General features: G+C 40.4%; 2 protein-coding genes across 2 annotated transcripts in view; both read left to right on the top strand.

The window, feature by feature from the left end:
• Positions 1-2,699, top strand: part of AHCTF1 (AT-hook containing transcription factor 1) — a 46,912-nt gene extending 44,213 nt beyond the window's left edge. The window contains exons 34-36 of the mRNA XM_039326992.1: positions 654-787; positions 1,190-1,296; positions 1,615-2,699. Of these exons, the coding sequence (XP_039182926.1) occupies positions 654-787; positions 1,190-1,296; positions 1,615-1,819 (446 nt within the window). The 3' untranslated portion in view covers positions 1,820-2,699. The remainder of the gene's footprint in view (positions 1-653; positions 788-1,189; positions 1,297-1,614) is intronic.
• Positions 2,700-2,962: 263 nt separating this feature from the next.
• LOC120300698 (kinesin-like protein KIF28P) overlaps positions 2,963-26,086 on the top strand; it is a 36,912-nt gene continuing 13,788 nt past the window's right edge. Inside the window, 11 exon segments of the mRNA XM_039327023.1 lie at positions 2,963-3,126; positions 3,966-4,157; positions 11,336-11,539; positions 12,291-12,326; positions 14,470-14,694; positions 15,312-15,466; positions 17,889-18,000; positions 20,166-20,281; positions 21,733-21,875; positions 23,119-23,240; positions 25,433-25,523. Of these exon segments, the coding sequence (XP_039182957.1) occupies positions 3,040-3,126; positions 3,966-4,157; positions 11,336-11,539; positions 12,291-12,326; positions 14,470-14,694; positions 15,312-15,466; positions 17,889-18,000; positions 20,166-20,281; positions 21,733-21,875; positions 23,119-23,240; positions 25,433-25,523 (1,483 nt within the window). The 5' untranslated portion in view covers positions 2,963-3,039.

Raw genomic sequence — 26,086 nt, 5'->3', positions numbered from 1 at the left:
TCTTCTAATCAAAATCTCCACATGCCCCAAATTCAGTGTTAAGAAAAAGGGAAGGATTGAACTTAAGAGACTTTATGTCTTGATTTTTTGTCTCAGGTTTTGTTGTCTTTTTCCATTGACCAGCCCTCATTTTTTGGGGTGAATGAAGAGAGAAGTAACTTCTATTTATAAACTGATGGAGGGTGATAAGGTGAAGGGAGAGTGCTTCTAAGTTAAACTGAGAAAACATGAAGCCTAACATTTCTCTGAAATATGAAATAGTTCTAAGCGCCTACAAAGCATCAGTGATAGTTGGGGGGAAAATAATCACTTTTCCATGTATTAATTTTCTGCTTAGGAAATATAGTTTGGCTTAATTTGCTGCCCAGACTTCTCTTGATAGTGATAAGATACCATCAGTTCTGGTTTTCAGCTCAGATGGGACCTATGCAAGAGTCAGCTATAAAGTATTACAATGTCCAGGGTTTACAGATTTTCTGTTCCATTGAATAGATCCTGGGATAGCTAGGAATATTAATTAAGTATGGACCTTTGTAGTTGGTTCACATGATAAACTGCTGTGCAGCTTTTTTTAAAAAAACTACAGGATTATACCTGAAATTGTGTGCCTCAAATGTTTATTTCCAAAGTCAGTTTATGGTTCTTACTTTCAGGTGAAAAAGCAGTGAGACCTGTTCAACTTAAAGGTGTAGATACAGATTTGGCTTCTAAGTTTGTGTTCTCACCCCCTGTTCTGAGATCCAGAAAAAAACAGATGTCCAGTATTTCAAGGATTGTGGAAGATCTGGTAAGTAATTTGATCATTTCTTCTGTATGTATTCAAATGTTCTTATATTTCTTATATAGTAGGGAAACTTGATAACTAAATTCTGTTAACTTGCTCATTGTATCATTTTACCATAGCAAGCCATTCACTGGATGTCTAGTTCCTAGCCCTCTAATATTCACTTTTACTTTCAAATATGACAACAATTCCAAAGCACTATTTATAATGTTTCAATTTGCTAACATATTATCATCTTCAACTAATAGTTGGAAAATATCTTTCATTTTGTTGGTCTTGTATCACTAAGAGGCTTATGGGATTTACTTATTTTGAATTTAAAGTAACTTATAAGTAAACTTATAAATGCCGGGGGATAGAGACAATGTCTTCCTGTACTGCCTGTTCAATATTATTTGTCCTTAGGAATTACCAGTTAAAGAAGAAAAGCATGCTGTTTCAGTAGAGACTTTAGAAAAGCCGAATATTAAAAAAAGCAGAGCTACAAGGTCAAAAGCAACAAAAACAAGCAAGTATGTTCCTTTTCTAAAATAGCTCTTTTCAAAAACTGATTATGTCCCATCATGTTCTTTTTAGCTGCTAGAGATTTTTTCTTGGCTTTTCACTTTATTCTCAGGAGACTTCACTAATACCATAGATCAATATTCTTCCTATCCTGCTTCAAAAATAGTATATATGAAAAAAAAATATTTCAAAATTAGTGCGTATGAAAGATGTCACATTGATACATTTAATCTTTACTTACTGCAGTGTGAATTCTGATCTTAATTTTGTTACTGTGTTTTCAGATATAGTTAAATTAGCTAAAGAAATGCTCTCTTTTCTTACAGAATCTTAGGGAAAGACAGTAGTTGGTCACCTCCAGTAATGGAAATCAAGTTCATTTCACCCTTTGGCACCCCTGCAGATGAAGCCAAACGAAAGCAGGGAGATTCTGTGGACAAAACAGAAAAGGCTGTTCAAAAAACTGTGCGGAGGAAGGAGAAGAGACTGTCTAGCTACCCAAAGCCAGTTGTACGGAAGAAGATGCTATAACTGCTTTTAAAAATGTGCGATGTAAACCAGTGTTTGTAAAGTCATCACATTTGTTGGAATATTAAGGGGAAAAAATCATCTAATTTGGAAGATAATTTATATAAATTATTGTAAATTTTCAGAGAACTACAAATCTTCAATAAGTAACTCCGTATGGAGTGTGATTTCTTCAGTCAATGCAGTTTTCTATTTTATAATATACTTCGTACATTTATATAATATGTAAATAAATATTTTAGGAATGTTAAATAAAAATGTATACTTGATGATTATTGTCCACTACATTTTGGAAGAGAATAATATGGATGCAGAATGCAAATGACTCAAAAGGGGATTTTAATTACGACTTTCCACTGTTGGTGCCTCTCTGATGGGAGGCCAGCATTCTTTTTTTAAAAAAAGTTTGATCTTATAAATTTTTTTAAAATTAAAATTTCACACTTTTGGAATTTTTAGAAAATATGTTGACCTCGTGGGAATTAATAGTAGGAGTTATCCACCATAAATAAAACCTTATTCTCTTTATTCAACATGTATTTAATTGAAGAAGTCAGAATGTAAACAATTGTACTGAAGCTGTGCAATATTTTTTTGTATTTGTTTTAACTTGGGAAAGCTGCTCTTTGATTTAGAAAACAAAATCTCACCTCAAATGTTTGGGTTTTTTTTTCTTAACTCGATGCATCTGCAGAAGGTTCTTAACATTCAAGGTATTTATATTGTCACAACTATTCAACAAGGGACAGCATTTCAGGGATTTCATCTACTTAAATTTAGTTCAAATTTGATATTTTGAGATGATGCATGTTTTATAGATTTTGTGGTTACTAGGGAAATGTTACCACAATTTTGCTAAAATAAAATTTGTCTGGAAATACTCTTCCATAGTATTTGACCTATCATTGCAAAACAAAAAAGATGTAAAGAGGCTGAATCTAAATTATAGTTTAAGAGAAAAATAATACATAAATAATTTAAATAAAATTTTTTACATAAGTTTGCCAAACATTCAAATGTATATTTGGAGAACAATACACAGTAGCAGTCAACCTCATCTAATCTAATGGAGCTTCTCTTAGAAATAATTTATCAGTCAGGTGACAGGTGACAAGTGAATATATCAATAATGTATTAGGTAGAAAAGAGCCTGGTTATTGTGCTCCAGACCATTTTTAAAATTATTTTATCCAAGCAGTGTCCCAGATATAATTGATGCTTGCATGGTATGTTTTGATTCCTTGAAGAGTTTAAAGATGCCAAACTCGGACAGTGTGAAAGTGGCAGTACGTGTCAGACCTTTCAACCAGGTTAGTTGTTCATTTTGTGCACTCTATTGTTTTTAAGTCATTGGGTTATTTGTATTGGAGAGAAAAGAGATGAACAGGCAAAAATGGGCCACTTGAGTAGAAACTTTGGTCTGATAATGGCATCAGCACTCAGAAATTAATGTGTTACATGGGGAGACAAAGCAAAACTTGGTCATGATGTTTATACTAACCAAGTTAACTAGATTATCCCTTGCTGGTGGTACTAGGCCTAGCTTCAATCACTTTTCAGGCATTTTTGCCCAAATTTTATCGGTGTTTGATACAGTAAGTGATTCAATTAAATTTGCAAATGTGTTCTGCCTTGGGAATGTGTTAGGCACTTGAGGCTGAGTACAATAGTCTAATTTTAATTGCCCATTTATTCGTAACAAAAATTTTAAAATAAATAAAGTAAAATAATGGATGGTATTTAATGAGACATTTAAAAAATGGGTTTTGACTACCTGTTCAGCTGGCAAACCCCGAAGTTCCATGGATGCTAGCAAGGATTTCAAGTTTAGAGACTATTCCCATATATGTGAGGAGAGCATTAAAAGCATGTTTTACTGCTGTAGTTGTTCTTATTCTAAAAGCAATAGAAGACAATGCACCTATAGAAATTTCCATTTAAGATTGGAAACTTCATCCCATTTAACCAGGGACCTCTCTTAGTTTGTACTGGTTTTTACTATTGCATTTAAAGTTCTTAATAAAAATTATATTTTAAAAAATTAATCAGCTTCTTACAAAATGCAAATATATGCTATAGTCTAAGCTGAAAAAAGATCAAGTTAGCAATTTGAATTTTAATAGATTTAAACTGACTATAACTTCAACAGAGAGAGAAAGATGCAGGCAGCAGGTGTGTGATTTCTATGAATTCCAGCACAACAAGCATACATGATCCTAAAAATCCAAGTCATGTAAAGTCCTTTACTTTTGACCTTGCATATTGGTCGCACAGTGGATTTTTAAAGGACAAAGATGGCCAACTTGTTTCATCTGGATTGAACAGCAGATACGCTGGGCAGGTAAAAAATACTTTCTAATATTTTCCATTGAGGAAAAAAGTGTAAATATTTGTTCCACCATTAGCTGTGATGACAAAAATAGACTGCACAGACCAACCAGTGGGTAAGCCTGACAGTCCACATGCCCAGTCACAGCAAAATTTTAGTACAAAGGCAAGTGATTGCAATCATTTTTATATTTCATGATTTTAATCAAAAACCCTCTCCCTCTCTAACCATGAGAGGAAAAATTAAATTTAGTTCAACTCTCAAACTGGTTTAAGTATATTTTTCAGGTTGGGGATGTGGAGGCAGGTGGATTTTGGTTCTTCACGGCTCCTACCATTTTCTTATCAAAGCTTCCTAAAGCTGAGTTTTCCCAACAACTACAGAAACAGAAACAGGGAAGTGTAGGATCCAACTTCAGATTTCTCATTTCCTAGATGAGTTCCTCCTTGGTTGACCTAAGAGGTAAACCAGCCAATTCTAGGAGGAATACAATAGGTGGGTATTAGATGCAGTCTAATCTGAATAAAAATTAATATGAGTTTTCCAATTCAAGTCTTGTTAACATTCTTTTCTTGGACTGCCAGGTTTAACATGTTCAAAGTCCTCACTCCCTAGAGAGCATAGCTGTGCAATTTAGACTTTAATATGGAAGTTTGAGGATAACTGAGATCCTTGGTACAACAAGACCAGCTGCCCTTATTCTCTCCTCTGCTTATCTGAAAAAATACGTGATTGGTGATGTGAACTTTGTATTTCGTTATACATTTTTCATTCATCTTTTCCTTAGTCAGTGCTATCAATACTATCAGAGTTAAAGGGACGAGACAGTATCTTAATGATGGCTCTGGAGGCATTTTTGGGAAGCCACCCAGAGCCCCATGGGACCTAAAAGCTAATACGAGGAGGGGGGGAAGGTGCCCACATCTCCACTCTCAAGAAGTTATCTTTGTTTGGGCATGCTAGAATTTCTTTAACTGGAAGTATTTTTCTTGAATGTCTAATCATACATTTGTAGGTATCACACATTTATAGGTATCACCAGATCAGGTTTTACCATTGGTTGTGATTACCCAATTCTCCAGCATGATTGGATGGAGAATCCACTAGTGGATTGTCTTAATTTTCCTGCTCCAATAAGACTAAGTCTGGAAAGTTGCCACGCCTCTGCTGTGCAAGAACCCCCCAGTTTACGACTTAGTCTCTTGCTCATCAGACACGTGTTTTGTGCTCCCTTCCAGGATTAGCAGCAGGTTGTATCATCCCTAGTGGATTTTCCTTTCTTAATTTATTTCACAATAATTATTACAAAAACCTATACTGGATAATTTGGATTTAGTTTACAGAGATCGTAGGGATTGGGGCTGAGGGTGGTCCCCTTCCCAATTTTAGGGGTCGCTGCAGGCTCTGCCTGCCGACAATCAGGGAGGGCTAGCTTCCTGATGAACCGATTTGAAGCAGCTGATCGGTGCCGGGTTGGAAAGAGCCTTAGAGGCCTCCGATCTTCCCCTCGCTTCAACGGAGCAAACCGCAGCTGGAGGCAAATTACCTCAGCAACCGTTGTCCGTCTCTGACAAGTGCTAGGGGAAAGCTGTATAATTCTTGGGCTGACGCAGGCTTGCCTTTTTCCCTTCTCTCGGCCTTTTCAACAGCTCGTAGCAGCGCCGAAAACATCATGCCAGCTGGGGCTTGCTCAAGCATCCAAATTCTAAAAACACGCAGCAGCCATTTTGACGCCCACATGGCTCAATTTACATAATTGGACGGCCGCCATTTTGAACGCCCACATGGCTCGATTTGCACAGTTGGATGGCTGCCATTTTGAAAGCCCACAGGGCTCAATTTGCATAATTGGATGGCAGCTGCGGGGGCCATTCCCTTTACAATTCTATGGCAGACTAATGGCTCCCATTGTAGTGGGTTCTGAGGAGGCAATCCAGCCCCAATAGGGACGCATTGCCTGTGGATTGGTTCCCCCCCCCATCCCTCCAGTTGATTTTGGGAGAGTGCAATCCAGCCCAATAGGGCCACATTGCCTGAGAACTTGCCTCCCACTCCCCCCCCCCAGCAGATGAATTCCTCTACAGGATCCTATAGCCTGGAGGGAGGGGACCGGTCAACGGTCTCTAATATCATTGGGGACACTGAGTCACCTCTGATGACTTAGGATAGCGGCAAACGCTATCAGCCACTGGACTAGAGGGAAATTTGTTGGGGCCTTTAAGGTCCATTTGGGCACAGGATAGTAATTGAACATTTCTGGTCTCCTAATAGGATGACTGATAATTCCAGTCCTCAAGCCCAGGGCATTCCCGACTCCCCCGCCAGGAAGAAACAGAGTCTCCACAATGGAGGCATTGAAGGCAAAGGCCAGGGCCCAGCCCAATAGAAAGACCTCAAAAACAACAGAAACGGAGATTAACAAGTCTTCTCCAACTATGACGTCACTATTTGAATCCCAGATAGTCCCCTCTAACCTAGCCCCAGGGGCTTGGTCACCTCCAAGGAGGCCGTGCATCTAGAACCCATCGTACTTAACCAGGGTCTAGAATCACAGAGGGTTACCACTCCAGGCACGCCATAACCAGGGGCGCAGGCTACCTTTACACCCACCGCAGCAGGCCTCCGTTCCTCTGAGCCACGGGCAGCGTGGCCTGATCAATTCCAGGCCATGATGGCTCAGGCCTTCGCTCAGTTTATGGTCTCAGTGGGTCAGCGGTCCCAACAGGTTCCTGCAGCATTTTCACGGCCATTACATCAGGCTGAGGCTCTGTCGTTTCTTCAGGAGGCTTCTTCGGAATCGGATCCTGAAGATTGCAATCCTTCTGGACTGATCCTGTCAGATGATGAAGACGTCTCTCCCCTGGACCTGACACCTCTCACAGGCCTGTTTGACCAATCCTTGTTTGGCTCGCTGCTGCTCAAGGCATGTTCCTCAGCTAATATTGCTCTGGAAAAGGAGACTCAGCCGACTCCTTCTACATCTCAGGACCCGAACCCACTGTATTCTGAGCCGGTGGTAACGCAGAAGCATATTCCCTGCCCCCCTTCTTCCGCAATACTGTGCAGAAGCAGTGGGCGAAGCTGGGATCTCTTTCCACTCCAGGGGTCTCGGAGAGAACTTTATTCAATGTGGCTCCCTCCTTCGCATCCTTGTTGAAGGTTCCCCTGATAGACGAACCATTAAACTCTCTATTTTCTAATTCCACTATTCCAGGGGACATGGCAGAAGCGCTCAAAGCAGAGGACAAGAAATTTGAATCTGCCCTTCTCAGATCCCACCAGGCTTCAGCTTGGGCGGTCAAGGCATCTACATCCCTGGCCTTCGCCCAGGCCTCCATCATGTGGCTGCATGAGCTCTAGGACCTGGTGCCCCCTGACCAGGCTCGTGCCCATAAGAACCTGGGTAAGTTGGTGGCCACATCACAGTACATGGCTGACGCTTCACTCCATGTTGCCAGGTATTCCTCATGGGCCATAGCAGCAGACATCTCAGCACGCAGACGTCTATGGCTCAAGAACTGGCGTACGGACCTGAAGGCCAAGTGGTGTTTGGCTACTGAGCCTTATAATGGGGAACATCTTTTGGGTGAGGTCCTCAATCCTTACCTCGTAGAAAGCAAGGACAAATGTAAGATCATGATAAACATGAATAGGAAAGGAGATAGATGATCAGGCAGTGGCACTTCACACCATTATTTTCACAGGCAGTCCTTCCAGCCAGCTTCAAATTGGGACTGGCCTCAAACCTCTCGTACCAGAGACCAGGCCGTCAGCAGGACCATTCCACAGCCAGGGACAAGAACAGTTCCAGGGCAAGTGACCCTTTCGAGGATCAGGAGGCTGTCCTTTCAGAAGATCCAAGTGACTCCATAGATATTTCACCCATAGGTGGTCGACTGTCCCTCTACGCCAACGTATGGGAGGGCACTACCACAGACTCTTGGATGTTAAACACCGTCACTCACGGCCTAGCTCTGGAATTCTGGTCCAGTCCTCCGGAACATTTCCGGTCTTGCCCCACCCCCAGGAACACAAGCAAAGCAGAACTCATGTCAGAGGCCATTTCACATTTATCACAGATAAGGGCTATAGAACCTGTCCCGGAGGATCAGAAGGGGCGGGGTTTTTATTCCAATCTTTTTGTTGTTCCAAAGACCTCGGGGGGCTGGAGGGCAATTTTGGACTTAAAGAACCTCAATTATTACCTAACTTACCAGAAATTCAAGATGCAGTCATTCCAGTCAATCCTAGCCAGAATCAGGAAAGGGGACTTCCTGACGTCAATAGACTTAACCGAGGCATATTTACACATACCCATCCTCCCTGGGCATCACAAGTTCCTCAGATTCTGCTATGCCCAACAGCATTACCAATGCAGAGCCCTTCCATTTGGTCTCTCCTCGGCCCCCGGGTGTTCACAAAGATATTGGCAGTACTGGCAGCCCACCTGAGACAAATTCCAATCCGTGTCCAGTGCTATCTGGCGATATATTAATACAATCTCTATCCTACCAGCAGGCTCAGTCGGACCTAGTCCGCACTATCAAAACCCTCCAGACTCATGGATTTTCTGTCAATTTTCAGAAAAGCCAGACAATCCTGTCAACCCGTCTCCTCCATTTGGGGGCAGTCATCAACACAAACACTTGCACAGTCTCTCTGTCACAGGACTGATGGGACAGCATACGGGTACTGGTTCTACGGGTATGGAGGGAACGGGTGGTCTCCCTGGCATTGTTGTCTCAACTCCTGGGGAAGATGGTGTCCTGTATAGCAATTGTACCTTGGGCATGCCTTCACACCAGGGAGTTACAGTGGGTCTTGCTTCTGTTCCAGAAACTACGCATCAGCAATTCCAACTGGAAGATTTGAGTTCTGCATCAGGCACTGAATTCCCTCCAATGGTGGGCCTCCCTAGCAATGGCAAAGGGCCCCCTGTTCAAAGAACCAGTCAGGATTACTCTGACAACAGACGCCAGCCTCTTTGGCTGGGGAGCACACCTTCACTCAGAATTGGCTCAGGGCCGGTGGTCCCAGACAGACTTACAGAACAATATAAACTGATTGGAGCTCAGGGTATACAGCAGCAGGGTGGCAGGGCAACATGTCCTAGGGCTCACAGACAATATTGCTGCAAAGGCTCATGTGAATAGACAAGGGGGAACCAGATCCCGGCCTCTTATGGAAAAGGCCCAGTTGTTGGGGACCTGGGCGGAAAACAATCTGTCCTCCATCAGAGCGGAACACATCTCTGGGGAGGCAAATCAACAGGCAGACTCCTTGAGCAGGGTCACAGTGGACCACTCCGAATGGCATCTGGAACCCGATTTGTTCAGGAAGATCGCGGGCAGGTTTGACCATCCAGTGTTAGACCTTTTTGCCTCTCCAACCAACTCTCAACTCCCAAGGTTTTTTTCCAGGTTCCCATCTCGGGGAGCAGAGGGAACGGATGCCCTCCACAGCCCCTGGCCCAGGGAGCTGTTGTACGCCTTTCCTCCCCTTCCTCTGATCCCGGCGGTAATCCGCAAGCTCCTACACAAACAGGTGGAGGTCATCCTGATTGCCCCACACTGGCCGAGGTGTCCGTGGTTCGCCGACCTGGTGGAGCCTTCCATCTCTCAACCATGGAGGATTCCCTTGGGTCACACTGGCCACAGCCAGGGAGTACTTCAGCATCCGGATCCCCAGTGGCTCCAACTAACCGCCTGGGATTTGAATGGCGGGCCTTGACCAGAGGCTCATATTCATCGAGGGTGATAGCAATGATCCAGCGATCCAGACGTCCCTTCACAAATAGGATTTACGATGTCACATGGAGGAGTTTCTTTGCCTGGTGTTCAGATCACAAAGTAGTTCTTTCGGACATCACTATTCCAATTGCCCTGGAATTCCTGAGGGATGGGTTGGACAAAGGGTTATCACCAAACACCATCCGTAGACAGGTTTCAGCACTCTCCATGGTGATCGTGTGTGATAATTCCGCCCCCTTGGCGCAACAACCCACTGTGCATTCCTTTATAAAAGGGGCTACCAACACCAGGCCTCCGGTGGTCTGCCGTTACCCCTCCTGGGACTTACCCCTGGTCTTACAAGCCCTCACATTGTCACCCTTTGAGCCCATTGCATGTTCACTGAAATTGTTATCCAAGAAAGTGGCCTTCCTTGTAGCGGTCACATTGGCCAGGCAAATTTCAGAGCTGGCCACCCTCTCCATCAGAGAGGACCTGTGCCTTTTTCATACAGACAGGGTGACTCTACGTCTGGACCCTTCCTTTGTTCCCAAGGTTAATTCCTTGTACCATAGGTCCCAGGAGGTAGTGCTTCCTAACTTCTGCCCTAACTCGACTCACGATCTAGAGAAACATACTCTGGATGTTCACAGGACCCTGCGGCGTTACATAAAGAGGACTTCTGCCTTCCGTAAATCCGAGGCACTGTTAATTTCCTTTCAGCCCTCACCCACTGGTCAGAAGGTTTCCTCATCGATTGTAGGCAGGTGGATCCGGGCTTGCATTTCTCAAGCCTATCAGTCCCAATCACTGACCATCCCCGGTCGCATCACTGCCCATTCCACCCGCAGTGCGGCTACATCGGCGGCCTGGGATACCCAGGCATCTATCAGGGAGATCTGCAGGGCGGCAACATGGTTTTCACCATCCTCGTTTGTCAAGCATTATAGGATTGACAAATTTGCCTCGTAGGATGCTTCATTCGGATGGAGGGTGCTACAGCAAGTGGTATCTACCAGTGGAACTCAGGTCCAAACTTCTTCCCCCCCCCTTAGGGACAACAGGGCTTTGGTATGTCTCACTAGTGGATTCTCCATCCAATCATGCTGGAGAAGGGGCGTTGTCTTACCTGAACGCCTTTTCTCTGCATGATGATGGAGAATCCACACCCTCTCATTTTAGTATCCGTTTGATTATAGGTTCTGTATAGGATGAGCACACACGTCGGACTAATGTCTGTGCTTTGCCTTCGTCGCAAACTGGGGGGTTTTTTTGCACAGCAGAGGCATGGCAACTTTCCAGACTTAGTCTTATTGGGGCAGGAAGATTAAGACAACCCACTAGTGGATTCTCCATCATCATGCTGAGAAAAGGCGTTCAGGTAAGACAACGCCCCTTAACATCACTATCATTTGTGCAGTTTAATTAAATCTAATAAAACTGAATGTTCTATCATTATAGAGGGACATTTTTCATGACCTTGGTGAGGGAATTCTGGACAATGCTTGGCAAGGTTACAATGCCACTCTTCTGGCTTATGGTCAGACCGGCTCAGGGAAGAGCTATTCAATGATAGGCCATGGTGCAAACAGAGGCATAATTCCAGTCATATGTGAAGAACTGTTTAAAACAATTCAAAATCAAGACACAAACAAACAATATCAGGTATGTTCAAAAGTTCAGGCATTGCAACTTAGTTGACCTATGAGCAGTTTACAAAAATATTTATGTATATTGAGATACTGATTTATTTTTATCATAAATCGACGTGAAATCACAAGGTATTAAGAAACTGCGCCGCTGGAAGACCTGAAGGAATCGGTTGGGGACAAATTATCACAGGAAAAAAACTATATAATTGCTAATATTGATCACACATAATCAGAATAAGATATAAAAATGTAGTCAGAAATTACAAGATTTTTTGAGGGACAAAGAACAAGGTTTCTTTATTGTGAAAATTGTATATATAAAAATATTTCAGATCATCCCATTACTTTCTATTGTATCAAAAGGGATCCATTTTTGACTTTCTAAGAAAAAGTGTCTTTCATTTGAAGAGGAAATTATGGGTAATTTGACTGCACCCTTTGCTATACAAGTATTTTTTTTCAGACAGGCATTCGTAATAAAAAAAAATCTATGTGGTGACAGCTTTTGGATGAGTATAGTGTGTGTGTGTGTGTGTGTGTATGTGTGTGTGTAGATAATACACTGAAATGTTTTAAATCTTATGTTTAAACAGCTACTTTCCAAGAAAGAGGGAACTCAGATAAAATACAACTGCAAGCTAGGTATATACAATAATGCAGAACTCTATAGCATATACAGTTGCATATTTCTAACTCTAATTAAATACTTAATAATGGAACTAATAATTTATCTTGCAGTATCTTTTTCATTTTTCCCTTTATAGATTACATTTAGTATGCTGGAAATTTACAACGAACAGGTAATTATATTAGATGACACTTAGCTTTTTTCCTTTTTCTTTTTGTGATATATTTCAATAGCTTCTTATGGGAAACAGCATTGGTAGACCAGGGCTTTTCAACCAGTGGTATGGGTACCACCTGTGGTACATTGGCACCTGGCAAGTGGTACGCGACCATCATAGAAAAGTGGTAACGGGGGAGGGGAATGAGCTAAACCGATGGCAGCACCACACAAGCCTGAGCGAGAGATGGCTGGAGCTGCAGAGCTGTCAGGGCTCAGCGGAAGCACTAGGATCAGGGCCACTTTCCAGCTGACCGGCGCTTCTTCGGGGCTGTCAGAGCTCAGTAGAAGCACTAGGATCAATGACAGGCTCCAGCTGAAGCTCGGCGCTGATCCTGACACTTCTGAGCCCAGAAGAAGTGCCGATCAGCTGGAATGTTGCAGCATCTCCAGGGTCTTGTGATTTACATTCAGATGCTTGGCAACTGATTCATATTTATGATGGTTACAGTGTCCCAGGGTCATGTGAAGTGACCAAAACCTGCTGCAACCACCCAGCAGAAAGGTGATATAAAAACCAAACACCCCCCCCACCCCACCCCCACTGCCAATCCCCAACAGAAATGCTCACTACAATGAAAATCTCGAACAGGAGGAAGAGCACCGCTAGGAGGGCAGGCAGGTGTCTTGCTCGGCTGTGGCTTGGGGGGCACTTTTTTCAGTGCCATTGTAACTTTGAACAGTCATTAAGCGAACTGTTGTAAGTCAAGGACTACCTGCACTTTATCACTTTTTTCCTTTTTTTTTTTTTTTGGTCATCAAGTTTTTGACACCTTGCTAGGTGACTGGTGATACTCGAATATTGCCATATCCTAAAAGTGGTACAATGGGTGAAAAGGTTGAAAAGCCCTGTGGTAGACACTAAGAATCTGAGTTTCCTGCAGAGGATCTTTATAACAATTCTGAAACAAGATTGATGCTTATACCAAAGTTACTGATCTCGAAACTCATCTCAGTCCTCAATGGCTAACCTGTCAATGCAACAGTTTTCACGGAAAAAAAAATATTCTGAAATTCTAGGCAATTCTGCAGCTGTTTGGAAATATTTTTTGTAAGAGCTAGTTAACATGGCCATTATAAAGTGGGGAAATGGTTTTAAAAATTCCCTAGCAAGCCTCTTCTTCCAGAATTCTTCAATAAAGGATAATCTCAATAGGTTGTTCCCAGTCAAAGTGAACCTCCTGACATCCTTCTTCTATCCAGCTCGACTGTCTTAGCATCAGTCTTAGCCTTCTCAGGTTAATTCCCTTCAGATATTGTAGAAAAATAAAAAGAAGGCACCCTTAACCACACAGAGCTGAGTAAGTCTTGTGCCAATCTTGAGACACTAGCATAGCTAAGTATATGGGCAATCTTCAAAACAAGGAAGGTTTTACGAGAACTTCCCTTGCAAAACCAGTGAACTCAACCCTGCAGATTGTGAAAAGGAGTTGGGAAAGAGGAAACAGAGGGAACACAAAGGAAGGAAAGAAGCTCCCCCAAAATTCCAACTCAATGCAGCAAGCATAGTTAAAACTGATTACTTACCAGCTTACTGAATATGAATATGCTCATGCATTTCAGCATATGTTTACTAGGAAAAATATTTTTGGGAAATTTATACGTTCTTTCGCACAATCAAGAACAATGTTCCAACTTTCTTTCTTCAAGTGCTACTATTTTAGAGTCCCTTATATGTAATTAAAACAATTATATGAACCAAACCAACGGAACCATTGCTACTGGTCATTTATTTTGCATGTTTAAAACAACATAAACATTAGAAAACCCTCACAATTAGATTTATATATCTTTAAGCTGTCTTAAAATTCCCATAGGGAGAATCAAAGAGGGTTGGAATTCCAGTATATCTGAAAAATACCAAGTTGGGGATGCTGACTTGAACATTGCTGCACAGACATGTGCACCCAACAGAAGAAAATAAATGGGCCTTATAACTACTGAAAATGTTAAGACATGTTTTACATTTCTCTGTAATTTCATTTAATCAACCCTGTTCTCTTACAAATACATTTTTAAATTTTAAGAATTCCCTTCTCTACTGAAATGGCAGCCTATCTTTTTTCTCTTTTTAAAATAAACTTTATCTGCCCTTCCAGGTAATAGATTTGCTGTCGAAAACCAAAAGGTATGGTGGACTCAAAGTTAGAGAAGACCAGCAGCAAGGCTTCTATGTGGATAGTTTGAAACTGGTGCCTTGTGACAGTTATGCTCAAATTGAGAGACTCATGGAGCAAGGCACCAAAATAAGGACCACAGCTTCAACCAGCATGAATACCACCAGCAGCAGGTCCCATATGGTCATCACCATTCATTTTAAACAGGTATAGGAAAGCCACAGTTGCAGGCAACAACCAAATATAGCACACATACGCAACAAATAAGACCTGAATCTACTAGGTGGAGTTTCCGATTCCAGATAATTGCAGCTATTTTGAGAAAACAGTTACCTGTTCTAAAAGTCCATGAAAAATGTATGTATTTTCAAAGACTGTTTTCTTAACCCATGGAAATTTGACCTGTAGTATGGGTTTGTGTATGTCTATGTTAAATTTGCAAGTGGTGGTCTGAATGGTGAGTTGAACCACATAAGCTGCATTCTAAACCCTAAATCCAAATTAATGATATACTATTACTATGTTCACATAATAATGGCTGGGTTCCCACAACATGTCGAACCACAAATTATCCAACCATCACTGTAGCCCATTTAGCCTATTATATGACCCCAGTCATTACTTTTTGTTGTAGATGTGTACAATTCTTATTTTCATTTATATTTAATCTTCTGTAATATCACCCTGTGGTGTATTTTGAGGAATAAACTGAGTACAACCTGCCAGCAACATCTCTTACAGTAATAACAATAAGAGAAGGCATTTCTGAAATACCTGGTGATCTCTGCCAATTGACCTTCTTTTCTCAATATTATTCCCTGCAGATTTTTCTGAAAGATGAAATCACAAAACAGTCCATTATAAATCTAGTGGATTTGGCAGGGAGTGAAAGGCAAAAGTCCTCAGGATCAGAAGGCGATAGACTGAAAGAAGGAACACGTGTAAATCTGAGTTTAACCACCTTGGGGAATGTGATCAGGTACAAAACCTATGTAGTAAACTGACCTATGAATTGGCCCTATTAATTGGTGCATTAATACTAATCCTTCCAATAAAGAGTATGCTGACACAAACTCTGCTGCCTTGTCACTCTTTTCCTCTCACAATGCTGGTGACTGATGATGTCCAGTTTTAAGGCAAAACTACATAAGGGCTGCAATCATTGGATTCCCCTGGCTGCATTTTTTGTTGCCAATCCAGAATCACCTGGTAGGGAAAGCAACCAACAATCACTATCAGCCTGTGATAGTATGGGCACAGCCTTAGCCACTTTTTAAATTACCTAAATGATAAGTCACTTGCAGCATCATTCCTCTGTGCAACTTACCTATCACTCAGGCTATGGATCTAGTGTTCTTCTGGAAAAAAAACTGCTTAACATGTCTTGTATTCTTTTGTACATGAGATGAGGGGGGCACGCTGAATCATGGGGAATTTTCCTGCAAGCTCTTTTCTGATTTCTTCTAAGATCCTGCCACCATATGTGCAATACGTCCCTAAATTATTTTGGAGACATGGAATTAATGATCTTCAAGAAAAGCATAGACAGAAATAGCCCAAGTGACACATCACAGAGGGTAGTAGAGGGATGCAAGAGGCATTAGAATTTCCTTGCTTAAAACCATGGTGTGACCTTTCACATGGGCTAAAAAGGTATCACAACTTTTGCAAATTTCTCACTAGCCTCCATGTATCCCAAATCAATAATTGCTACAATGGAATAGTAGTGTTGGCAGTAAATGGCTGCAGCCAACAACACCCAAGAGTACACACAATGCTATTCTGGAGTATATGCATTGAGTAGGCACAATAGCACACTATTAAAAACAAATAGAAAAACTGACTATATGAAACCCTTTTTGGTAGAAGCAGCAGAAAACCTGCATTTGAGACAAAACCAGCAACAAAATGCTGGTAAAACCCAGTTCTACTTCTCAGTTTAAGTAAACAAAACATCACTTCTTTGTTTTAAAACTAGATTTAGTGCCCTTCAAAAGAGGAGCTTGTGTAATTCCACAGTGCCTTCCAAGAATAGGTGTGATACAGGCAAACAAATATGCAAAAGTTAGGTATCTGGCTTCTTTGGCAGCCCAAGCCAAGGAGGGGAGTAGCCACAACCAGAGTGAAGGGGACATGTCTATAGCAGCGAACAGGGATTGGGCACATCCCAGTCCTTGATCGTGTTTCACCAATTTTGTCAACAAAGCATTGCACATCATTCAGTCAGAGTTGTGTTGGGAGAAGAGGAAAAACTTTAAAATTGAATAAATATGCATTTAAGTTGCACCCATGGTGGCCTGGAGAGGTCTTAAAAGTTATATCATCAGTTTATCTCCTCTAAAAATGGTTAATATTTCCTGTGATTAATAGATGTGAGGATGAACCCCATGTCTTGAACATTACAACACAGAAGTATAACTTTACCTCTTAAATGATAATATAATAATATAATATTAATGTAAAAATACTAATCTATGTTTTAAAAGTTCAGGTAGTGTTAAAAACTTCACTCCCTAGCCAGCAGGTTAGCATTACTTTAATCCTTATTTCACCAATACAATTCAAGAACATATTACTCCTGCAAGGTAACTTCTGCATTTTTTGCTCATTTCTTTTGAGTTACATTATAACAATATTCAGTGTTTTTCTAAAAAAAAAAAAAAAAAAAGGTGCCAGAACTCACACACACCTCATACAACCCGCTTTGCCTACTCTACAAGGTTCCATCCAAAAAAGGTGCCGGAACTCCGTTCTGGGCGTTCTATGAGGAAAAAAGCCCTGACAATATTTTAAACTTACTACTAAGACTATTAATCTGAATATTTATTTACAGCCAGGCTTGTTAAGCTTTCCTGTACACCATCTGCTCTCACCTGCTTCTTTATATGGTCACTTAGAAATATTCTATTCCGTTTAGCTTTCGGTGTTTCTGTCGCTTAGCTTCAGTGGAGAGCAAGGAGTGGAGGGAGTCCAGACATTGTCCTCTCCCATCCATAATCCTTCTGCTGCTGCTTCTTTTTCTATTTGTTGAAAAAAAAATTCTAAAGTTAGGGTATCCAACCTTGGCAACTTTAAGATTTGTAGATTTCAACTCCCAGAATTCCATGCTGGCTGGGGAATTCTGGGAGTTGACATCCACAAGACTTAAAATTGCCAAGGTTGGACACCCCTGCTCTAAAGGGTAAGCTTAAATCGGAGTACAATATTTTTCAATCAGATAATGCCTCACTACTCATATGCCCAGCGAATGTCAATGGGTATTGTACAAAAACACTTGGTTTGGCCTATGACACCTTGAATGCTGTGAGGCATGTTTCTGAATAAAAAAGCTGAGGATTGATCTTCAATTGCATTTTTTTTTTACAAAAAACTCTGATTGCTTTTTTCCATTTTCCTTTTAGTGCTCTGGCTGAAGCATCCATGGGAAAGAAAGTGTTGCACATCCCATACAGAGATTCAGTTCTTACCAAACTTTTGCAATCTGCGTTGGGAGGAAACAGTAGAACTATAATGGTAATACATTATTCCACATTCTCTGTCCTGTGGGTGTTGAACATGTGTGTGTGTGTGGAGTGGGGACATCTCCTTTCTTCCCACCTCAAACCACGTTTGTTTCCTGCTGACTCCATGACAGCATCCACACAGTTTTAGTTAGCAACAGTGCAAAAAACGCTTGAGTTGCTGCCTTTGTGAATTTTGTTGTTTTACTTCCCAGCCATGCCATTTGCTGCTACCTGTAGTACTAGCCAGAATTGGCTATTAGTTTTTCAAACTCAGCTGCCTTATCTACATTGTTTTATTGTTCCAACACTCTACTCACTAAAGTAGCTCATTAAAACATAATATCAGATATGAAAACAAAAAATATGGGGTATAACTAGCCAGAAGGAAGATGACCCTGAATTTACAATTTCTCCCATCTCCATATATACATGCACATATTCATATATACAACATTTCTATATGCTGCCCAGCTTCCTTAAATCAGTTAGGATTGCAAAGCCCTACTTAAATAATACCGAAAGTTGACTTTTCCCTCATAGCAAAGTATTATTTTTCTGTATACCACCTTTATTACTTTTACAAATAACATATCCACTACATCTTCCTCCTATTTTTCCCACAACATGATTGATATACTGTAACAAGCACCTCTGTATGCTTGCACGTGTTTAGAATTAATTTGATAGCCAGAGCCCAAAGGCCACACAAGGCAGAACCATGTAATAGTTGACATTTATTAATTTAGTGATTACTGATTAAAAGTAATTGCCTGTAAAATAAGGCACCACTTGTAAAATTATTTCCCCCGCCACTATATGAAAGCCCAAACCATTATCTAATGTCCAAATTTAAAAAGTCAAGAAAAAAGGGACCTGCTTGTTCTCTGAAAGCATAATGGTGCACGATAGTGGCAACACACAAGAACGAATATACACAATGGTCTCACACAAGAAGCAATATACAGCTGCAAAGCATTCTATTTGGACTGCCCCTTCTACAATTCGTTTATGCTTTTCTCGGAAGTAGCAATATAAGCACATGCATCTGGAAACAAAACCAAGGCTAAAACGTTTAACAGAATAAAATGCCAGAACTCCTGGGGGAGTCAACAAGGAACTCAAGCCAACCTTACCTTATTTTAATTTTTCACTGGCTTCTTAGGACTTTCTTGGGAGACTGATTGCCAATCATCAAAATGCATAAACAAATGCACTCTTACTCTGCAGTAACTCCTATTGATTCCAATGCCTCCGATGCTCACATAATTAGGCACCATTTATTGGTAGGCTGGGGTGGCTCTTTTAAACCAGTTTACTCTTGCTATGCTGTGGTGTGCATATGATTCTTGAAATACTGAACTGCTAAACAAATCAGTAGAGACTTTTGCCTTGGGTTACAAATACAGTGAAATACCGTTCCAATGAAATGCATGTCTGCTTACTTTAGAGAAGTCCCATTAGTTCAGTGATTCTTACTCCCAGTTTGCTATGGGAAAATCAATCAGCAAGCTGGCCTCTGTCTCTTCTCCTTCTTCTCCACGTGCTGAAGATGAAGCAATCTAGCCAGGGAGATTTTCCACCAAGTGCAGCTCCTGATTGTGTGTGTGTACTCATTTGGGTGGAGAGACTCTGTGGTTAGAAGAGGCTCTCTATTAGCTTACAGTGCAGGGCTTCTTTTGAAGCTCCTCCCCCCCCCTTAGTTTTAGCCACTTTGCATTAGAATAGTGCAAAGCAAGTGTACATTTGTTTGCTTTCAAATCATATGAGCTACTGTAAATGAATGTCTACCTCACTTCAAAGCTCTGCAAAAAATAAAAAATAAAAAACTAACTATGCTGTGATCTGGGTTCTTGCAGTTCCAAGGTTGAATTAGAGCTTGGGGACAATGAAAAGTGCTAAAGTCACAAAATATTAAGTTTGCTTAGAAAGTTTGCTTGCCTTTTTTTTATTTACATAAAATGTTTGCTATTAAAGATTTTGGCTTCTGTTTCCATAGTGGTCCAATATTTCAATCTGTGTCTTTTCCACAAATACAGATTGGGTAACTTTTCTCTGGGGGTAGCCATGACACCGCCAGTTAGCAATTTCTATTCTGTGGGTAACATTCATAACAATAACAAATAAAATATGTGCCGTAAAAATGTATTTGCATTTAATATATTTACATATTTCTAGATTGCAGCAATCAGTCCAGCAGACATCTGCTATGATGAGACACTGTCAACTTTGCGGTATGCTGAAAGGTAGACTGATTTCGCATTCTGTAAAATGAAGGGTTGGATTAGAATCCAGTTTGAGACAAGGAATTAACTATTGATAAAGTGTTATTTGACAGTTAGTTTAGCATAGTAGTGAAGGCAGAGGTCTTCAAACTCGGCCCTTTTATGACTCATGGACTTCAACTCCCAGAATTCCTCAGCCAGCCTGGCTGAGGAATTCTGGGAGTTGAAGTCCATGAGTCATAAAAGGGCCGAGTTTGAAGACTCCTGAATTAAGGCATCAGGTTAAAAACTGAGAGACCATGCGTTCTATCCCAGGGGTCTCCAGCCTTGGCAACTTTAAGACTTGTGGACTTCAACTCCCAGAATTCTTCAGCCAGCTTTGCTGAGGAATTCTGGGAGTTGAAGTTCACAAGTCTTAAAGTTGCCAAGGTTGAGAACCCCTGTTCTAGCTCCACCTTAGACACAAAGTCACACTCTCTCAGTCCTAGGAAGGAGGCAATGACAAACCATTTCTGAAAAATATTGCCAAGAAAACTACAGGGACTTGTCAAGGCAGTCTCTGAGAATTGGACATGATTGAAAAGAAAAAAAACAAAACCTGTTACTTATGCCACATGCCATTTTGCAGAGAATCTGCTCTACTGTTGTCACTCAAAAGATTTTCTTCTGAGTTAGGAATTACCCATTTTTAATTTACTTCATTATACCAAGCCAGATTATTTCTAATAACACAAAATATATGATTGCCAAATTAAAGATGTGAAAAGGAAAACAAGAGAAGCACGATAGACAAAATAGATTGATATATTTTCTCAGGAATCTGAAGATTTGGACATACCTGTTCATCGTAACTGTGAAAAATGCCCCCAAATCAGTGGTGAGATTCAGCCAGTTTGCACCACGTCAGCAGAACCAGTAGCTAAGTTTTTGTTGCCCAGGCCTAGAATGGACTTCCGGAAGCGGCATCCACCCAGAGAAACGGTTGCTCACATATTTGAATCCCACCACTGCCCCAAATATTTTAATTTTGAAAACTTTGTAGACTTTTCTGCTGTCTTCCCCCTTCACCCTTTGGCATCCTCCCCCCAGTAATCTACATCATCCTGAGTAGGATCAGAGCAAGGAGTTCTCTCCACAACATTTCCTCTTGTCCCATGTGAGATGAGACAATCAATTGCCATGGAATTTTGTTTTGAAGTGTTTACAAAAGATACACTTAAGATGAGCGCAAGTTTGATGGTCAACTTTGTACGCCAGTTTGTCATAATGCAGCAACTTCAAGCAGCCTTCCTCAACCTTTCAAAATCTTTGGAAGATCCTTTGGCACAGGAATTGGTTGTGATGCCTGCTCTGCAAAAATCTAGTAGTTTTAAACGGTCCCTCTTTGTTGACATATAGCAGTTATCCAGATTTTTGTAGATCAGATTTGAAAGCCCAGTATTTACTTGGATTCTTTACTTCTTCAAGTCAGTACAGTAATTTGTACTTTTTTCTGTTTTGTTTCATCTACATTCTACAAGAACAAAAAAAATAAAGAACCAAGCTGTGATAAATTCAGGAACAACAGCAAAACTGATAAATGATCTCAAGATGGAAAATTGTAATTTGTTGTCCAGATTGTCCAGCCTTGGGAATGACAGAAAAACAGTAGTGGATGAAACAAGTATGTATTTTGCAGCAAAAATACCGTAATTACTAGATTCCAAATGCTTTCCTGAGTTTTCTGTTTCTGGAAGGTTTCACACAATGGAGTTGCCCTAAATTCAATACTGCCTGGTGCAGATATAAAAGTATTTTTGCTTGACCATGAGGAACTTTTCTTTCCATGCTCATTTTTCTAACTTGAGCCCTGCCCTATCTGTCCTACACACATGCTATTGATCTCTCAGAATCCTCTGAAGCAGTTTATTAGAGAGAAAACTAGCATGGGAATGGTACGCATTCTATAATAATCCTAATACTGATCAGATCCACATCTTCAGGAGATGGACATTATTGGCCAATACTCCCATCTTTGTACTCAGCAAAGATATTTGTGGTCATCACTGACATCTGAGCAATTCAGGGGTCTAGTTCTTGCATGTGATCAGGCCTTGGATTATGTTTCCCATTCTAAAACGCTCTTTAATAAGATGCTTCAGAGGACTCTGTGTGATTTAATAGCATGTGTGTAGGACAGGCAAAAAGTACTCTGTGTAGCTCCTTTTTGAAGAGCATTCAGAACTATAATAGAAATAGCTGTAGTGACTTTGGTTTGTTTCCTAAGTATAATCCATGTCTAATGATATCCTTCAAACCTCCAAATGATTTACAACTGGGGTACACAACTTATTTCAGGCCAGGGGCCTTACTTCATCAAAACATTGTGGATGAGTAAGGTTAATACCATATCTCAATTAGACTACGTTTTGTTTGCATGTGCATTTAATTAAAGTAGAATGAATATGATATACTATAATTTTGTATATTATATATTCATGTGTTTGATAGCTCTGCTTAAAAATTAAACTTGGGAACAATCTGTAGAGATCTCTGGGACTGACACCTCTACTTTGGAGATCATATGCCTGGGAACTTGGGTGATACCCTTTCAGAGTAGGAAAATGTAGAAAAAGCTTCTTTCTCTTGTAATCTTAAGTTAATTTTTGGAGGCACCTTTATAAGTCCCAACAATTCCTTCAGGGGCACATGGATATAATTCCTGTCTGGAAAGCTTGCATCAATATTTAAATATGTTTGATTTAATTGCTGAATATATAGAAATCGGAGATTTCTATGAATTTCAGATCTGAAGTGTTACAATAACTTCAATGATATCTAATGGAATTAGTAAGCTGAGGGAGGATGTTAATTAAATTATTCTGCTTTCATTTTGTATCCTTATTTGGCTTTTTTGGCTTTTGCAGAAGAGCTTCGTTCCCTGCTGGCAGAAAATGAACTACGGATTCAGGCTATTCAAGCAACTTGGGAATATCGGCTGGAAGACGCCCGGAAAGAATGGGAACAGCAATATGCAGCAATCACTCAGGTCATGGCTTTACAATTGCAGGAAGCTTGTCACATTTGTCTGGACTGGAGCCTCAACTCCCTCCAGTGGCTTCTCACTATGGTTACTACTATTAGAACAAAATATAACTGGCCACTTTAGTTGGATCAGTAAGGCAACGTTTATGTTTATAAAACAATTGTCAGGCTCCAAGGTAGATCAGACTAGGATTCCAATGTCATGCAGATCAATACTACTTTTACTCTAAGGCTATAGTAACAGAATCTTGCAACACTGAATGGTCCTTCCCCCTCTCTCCCTTTATCTTTGTGAGACTCTAGGGAGAAATCTGAGGTGTTTTCTTAGGTTACATTCCTGACCTGGATTCAGATCTCATGTATCCGATTGCTGTCTTGATAGCAGCTCTTCTTCCTGCCCCTCTCTAGGTGCTCTACAGCATGGCTGTCAAACTCGCCGTGTCATGTGACGTGCCACAACGTATCGTGACTTTTTTCGCATTGCCGGAGATGGGGTGGGTGCGGCCTCCGCATGATGCAACCAGCCCACAGCCCAGCAGTTTGACACCCCTGCTCTATAGCAATACCCATACATTCAGTGTGGTATTAAGCCTGTATCTGGATGGCCTTGTCAGAGGAATAACTTGGGGTTCCAACTTGAACTGGGGCTGTGCAAGAATAAATAAAAATGAAATCCGGACAACTGTGAGGAAAGAAGTAATATTTATTCCTAAAAGCAGAACAGCTTGCTTTTAGGGGCAGGCTACTGAGAAATGGGGTACAGCAGCAGATTTTTATATGAGGAGCTTTTTCCGAGAAGAAGTGTCTATGTGCTGATTCTAGGCAGAGTGACACTTGAGGTGTGTGTGGGGGGGTATGTTTATTTTTATGAATTTGCAGTTCCTCTGGAAGACCTAATTTAATTAACTCACTTGTGTTTGCAGACCTTATCCTTTGATATGTGGATTAGATCTGGGTAACATATTTGGGGGTTGAAGCAATTTGCTAATTATAGTGGATTAACTTAGTTTCAGCTTGACTGTCAATTATCAATGGAGACACTGATTCTCAGACCATTGTGGATTCTAGATTGTGGATTTTAGAGAAGATGGAAACAATATAAAGAATAAAATATATTTAGATATAAAACTTCTCATAGCCTCTTCAAGAAAACATCTTCAGTAGTTCCAGTCAGCACTTGCTCATAATTTTCCGTCTTATTTCAATGAAAGAGAGAACTCTTGGGGAAGGGAAGACAGGAATGTGAGTTTTCTGAACATGTCAGATCTTTACAGCTGCAATTGGCCTGAACAAAACTGCTTCCAATGAGATTCAATTATATTCCTCCAGAAATTTCCACAGCATCTAGTGAGCAGGCTAAACTATTCCATGTTTAGCAACTTGGATTCTTCATGCCAAAAGTGCAAAACCTCAATCTCTAGGACACAAATGGCCTCTGAAAGCTTTGAATTGCCCTTTTGCCCCCCCCCTCCCAAAAAAAACTCCTTTCTGAGTATTACTTCTGAGTGGTATCTTTTAAATTTGACAAAACAGAAATACTATCTGTATTTCATTAATTTAATTTTAAATGACAGGAAGTAATATAATCTAAGTTATATTTTGCTGTGGCCTCCCTTGTGTTTTAGAAGGCAGCTCCCAGAATTTGTATAGTCCTCACTCAGCCCAGATGTCCATCTCTGGACTGAGCAGTAAAATTGTACTAGTGTGTTGAGAAAAGGTGCAAGAAGAAAGTACTACAAATGAAGACACTGGCCTGGGAGCAGAGGGAATAATGCTGCAAAAAAAATCAATCCTCATAGATGTTAATGTATCTTTAATAGCTGTGAATACATCTCTGGTCATTATATATGTGAGGAGTTTTCAGAATATAAAAACCAACTTTCATACTACTAATACTTAAATCTTGAGAAATCTCCCTGCAACAGGAACAATGAAGATGCTTGCTTCATGGAGTTTCAGATTTGAAGTATAAATGCCAATTGGATTTGATTTTGTGGTCAAACTAGATTTTTAAATCAGAAAGATGGTTTGAGAGGAATATTCAGTGGCACTATTATTTACAATAGCCCTCTCTTTCAGAATCCCTTGGGAAAAGAGCAAGTATATTTATTACTTAAAAGGAATATGTCATGTGGTTCTTGGGTGTCTTTTGAGGAAAAATATCTGCAGAAATAAGGTTTATTTGATTCTCAGCAGGAGAGACAGATGATGGAAACTTTTCCATATCTTGTGAATATCAATGAAGACCCTCAGCTTTCAGGAGTTCTGAAGTATTTCATTCAAGATGGTACTATTTTGTTTAACTGCAGCATTTCCTTTTGTATTACTAAATACCAGATGCATAAACAATGCCATTCAAAGAAATGTAACATACTTTTTTTAAGGAATGTTGTACAAGTATCTTAAAGAAATTTTAAAATCTTCTATTCTAATAGTATATTTCACAAGTAGAAATTTTACAATTTTATCCCCAAAATTGATAATTACTACTTTTTGTAAATTGTCTCTTTAATTAGTATTAATGGGAAAATACAGATTAAAAAAAATCTGGTGTGATTCAGAAGTTTGCAGACTTTGGACTGAGAATTATTTATTGTGCTCTTATATACATGAAGAAACATTAGCATTGGAGTATCCAGTTTTTGTTTTCTATCTTCAATTATCCCCAGCTTGTATTATTATTGGTGGCATTTCTGTGATGTTCTCTGCACCAAGCAATCTTTTTAATCCTGCCAACTATAAGGAATTGCTTGTTTGTTTGACAATGAGGACTCCTATTCTGAATGATTGAGAGATAATTGCTTTAAACTTCTTCTGTATCATTCATCACTGCTTTTAAGTGAAATTATT

Source organism: Crotalus tigris, unplaced genomic scaffold (genome assembly GCF_016545835.1).
Source record: "Crotalus tigris isolate CLP2741 ecotype Arizona unplaced genomic scaffold, ASM1654583v1 scf7180000024349.2157984, whole genome shotgun sequence".
NCBI lineage: Eukaryota > Metazoa > Chordata > Lepidosauria > Squamata > Viperidae > Crotalus > Crotalus tigris.
The sequence above is the reverse complement of the archived record's forward strand: the minus strand, read 5'-3'. Positions and strand labels throughout refer to the sequence as shown.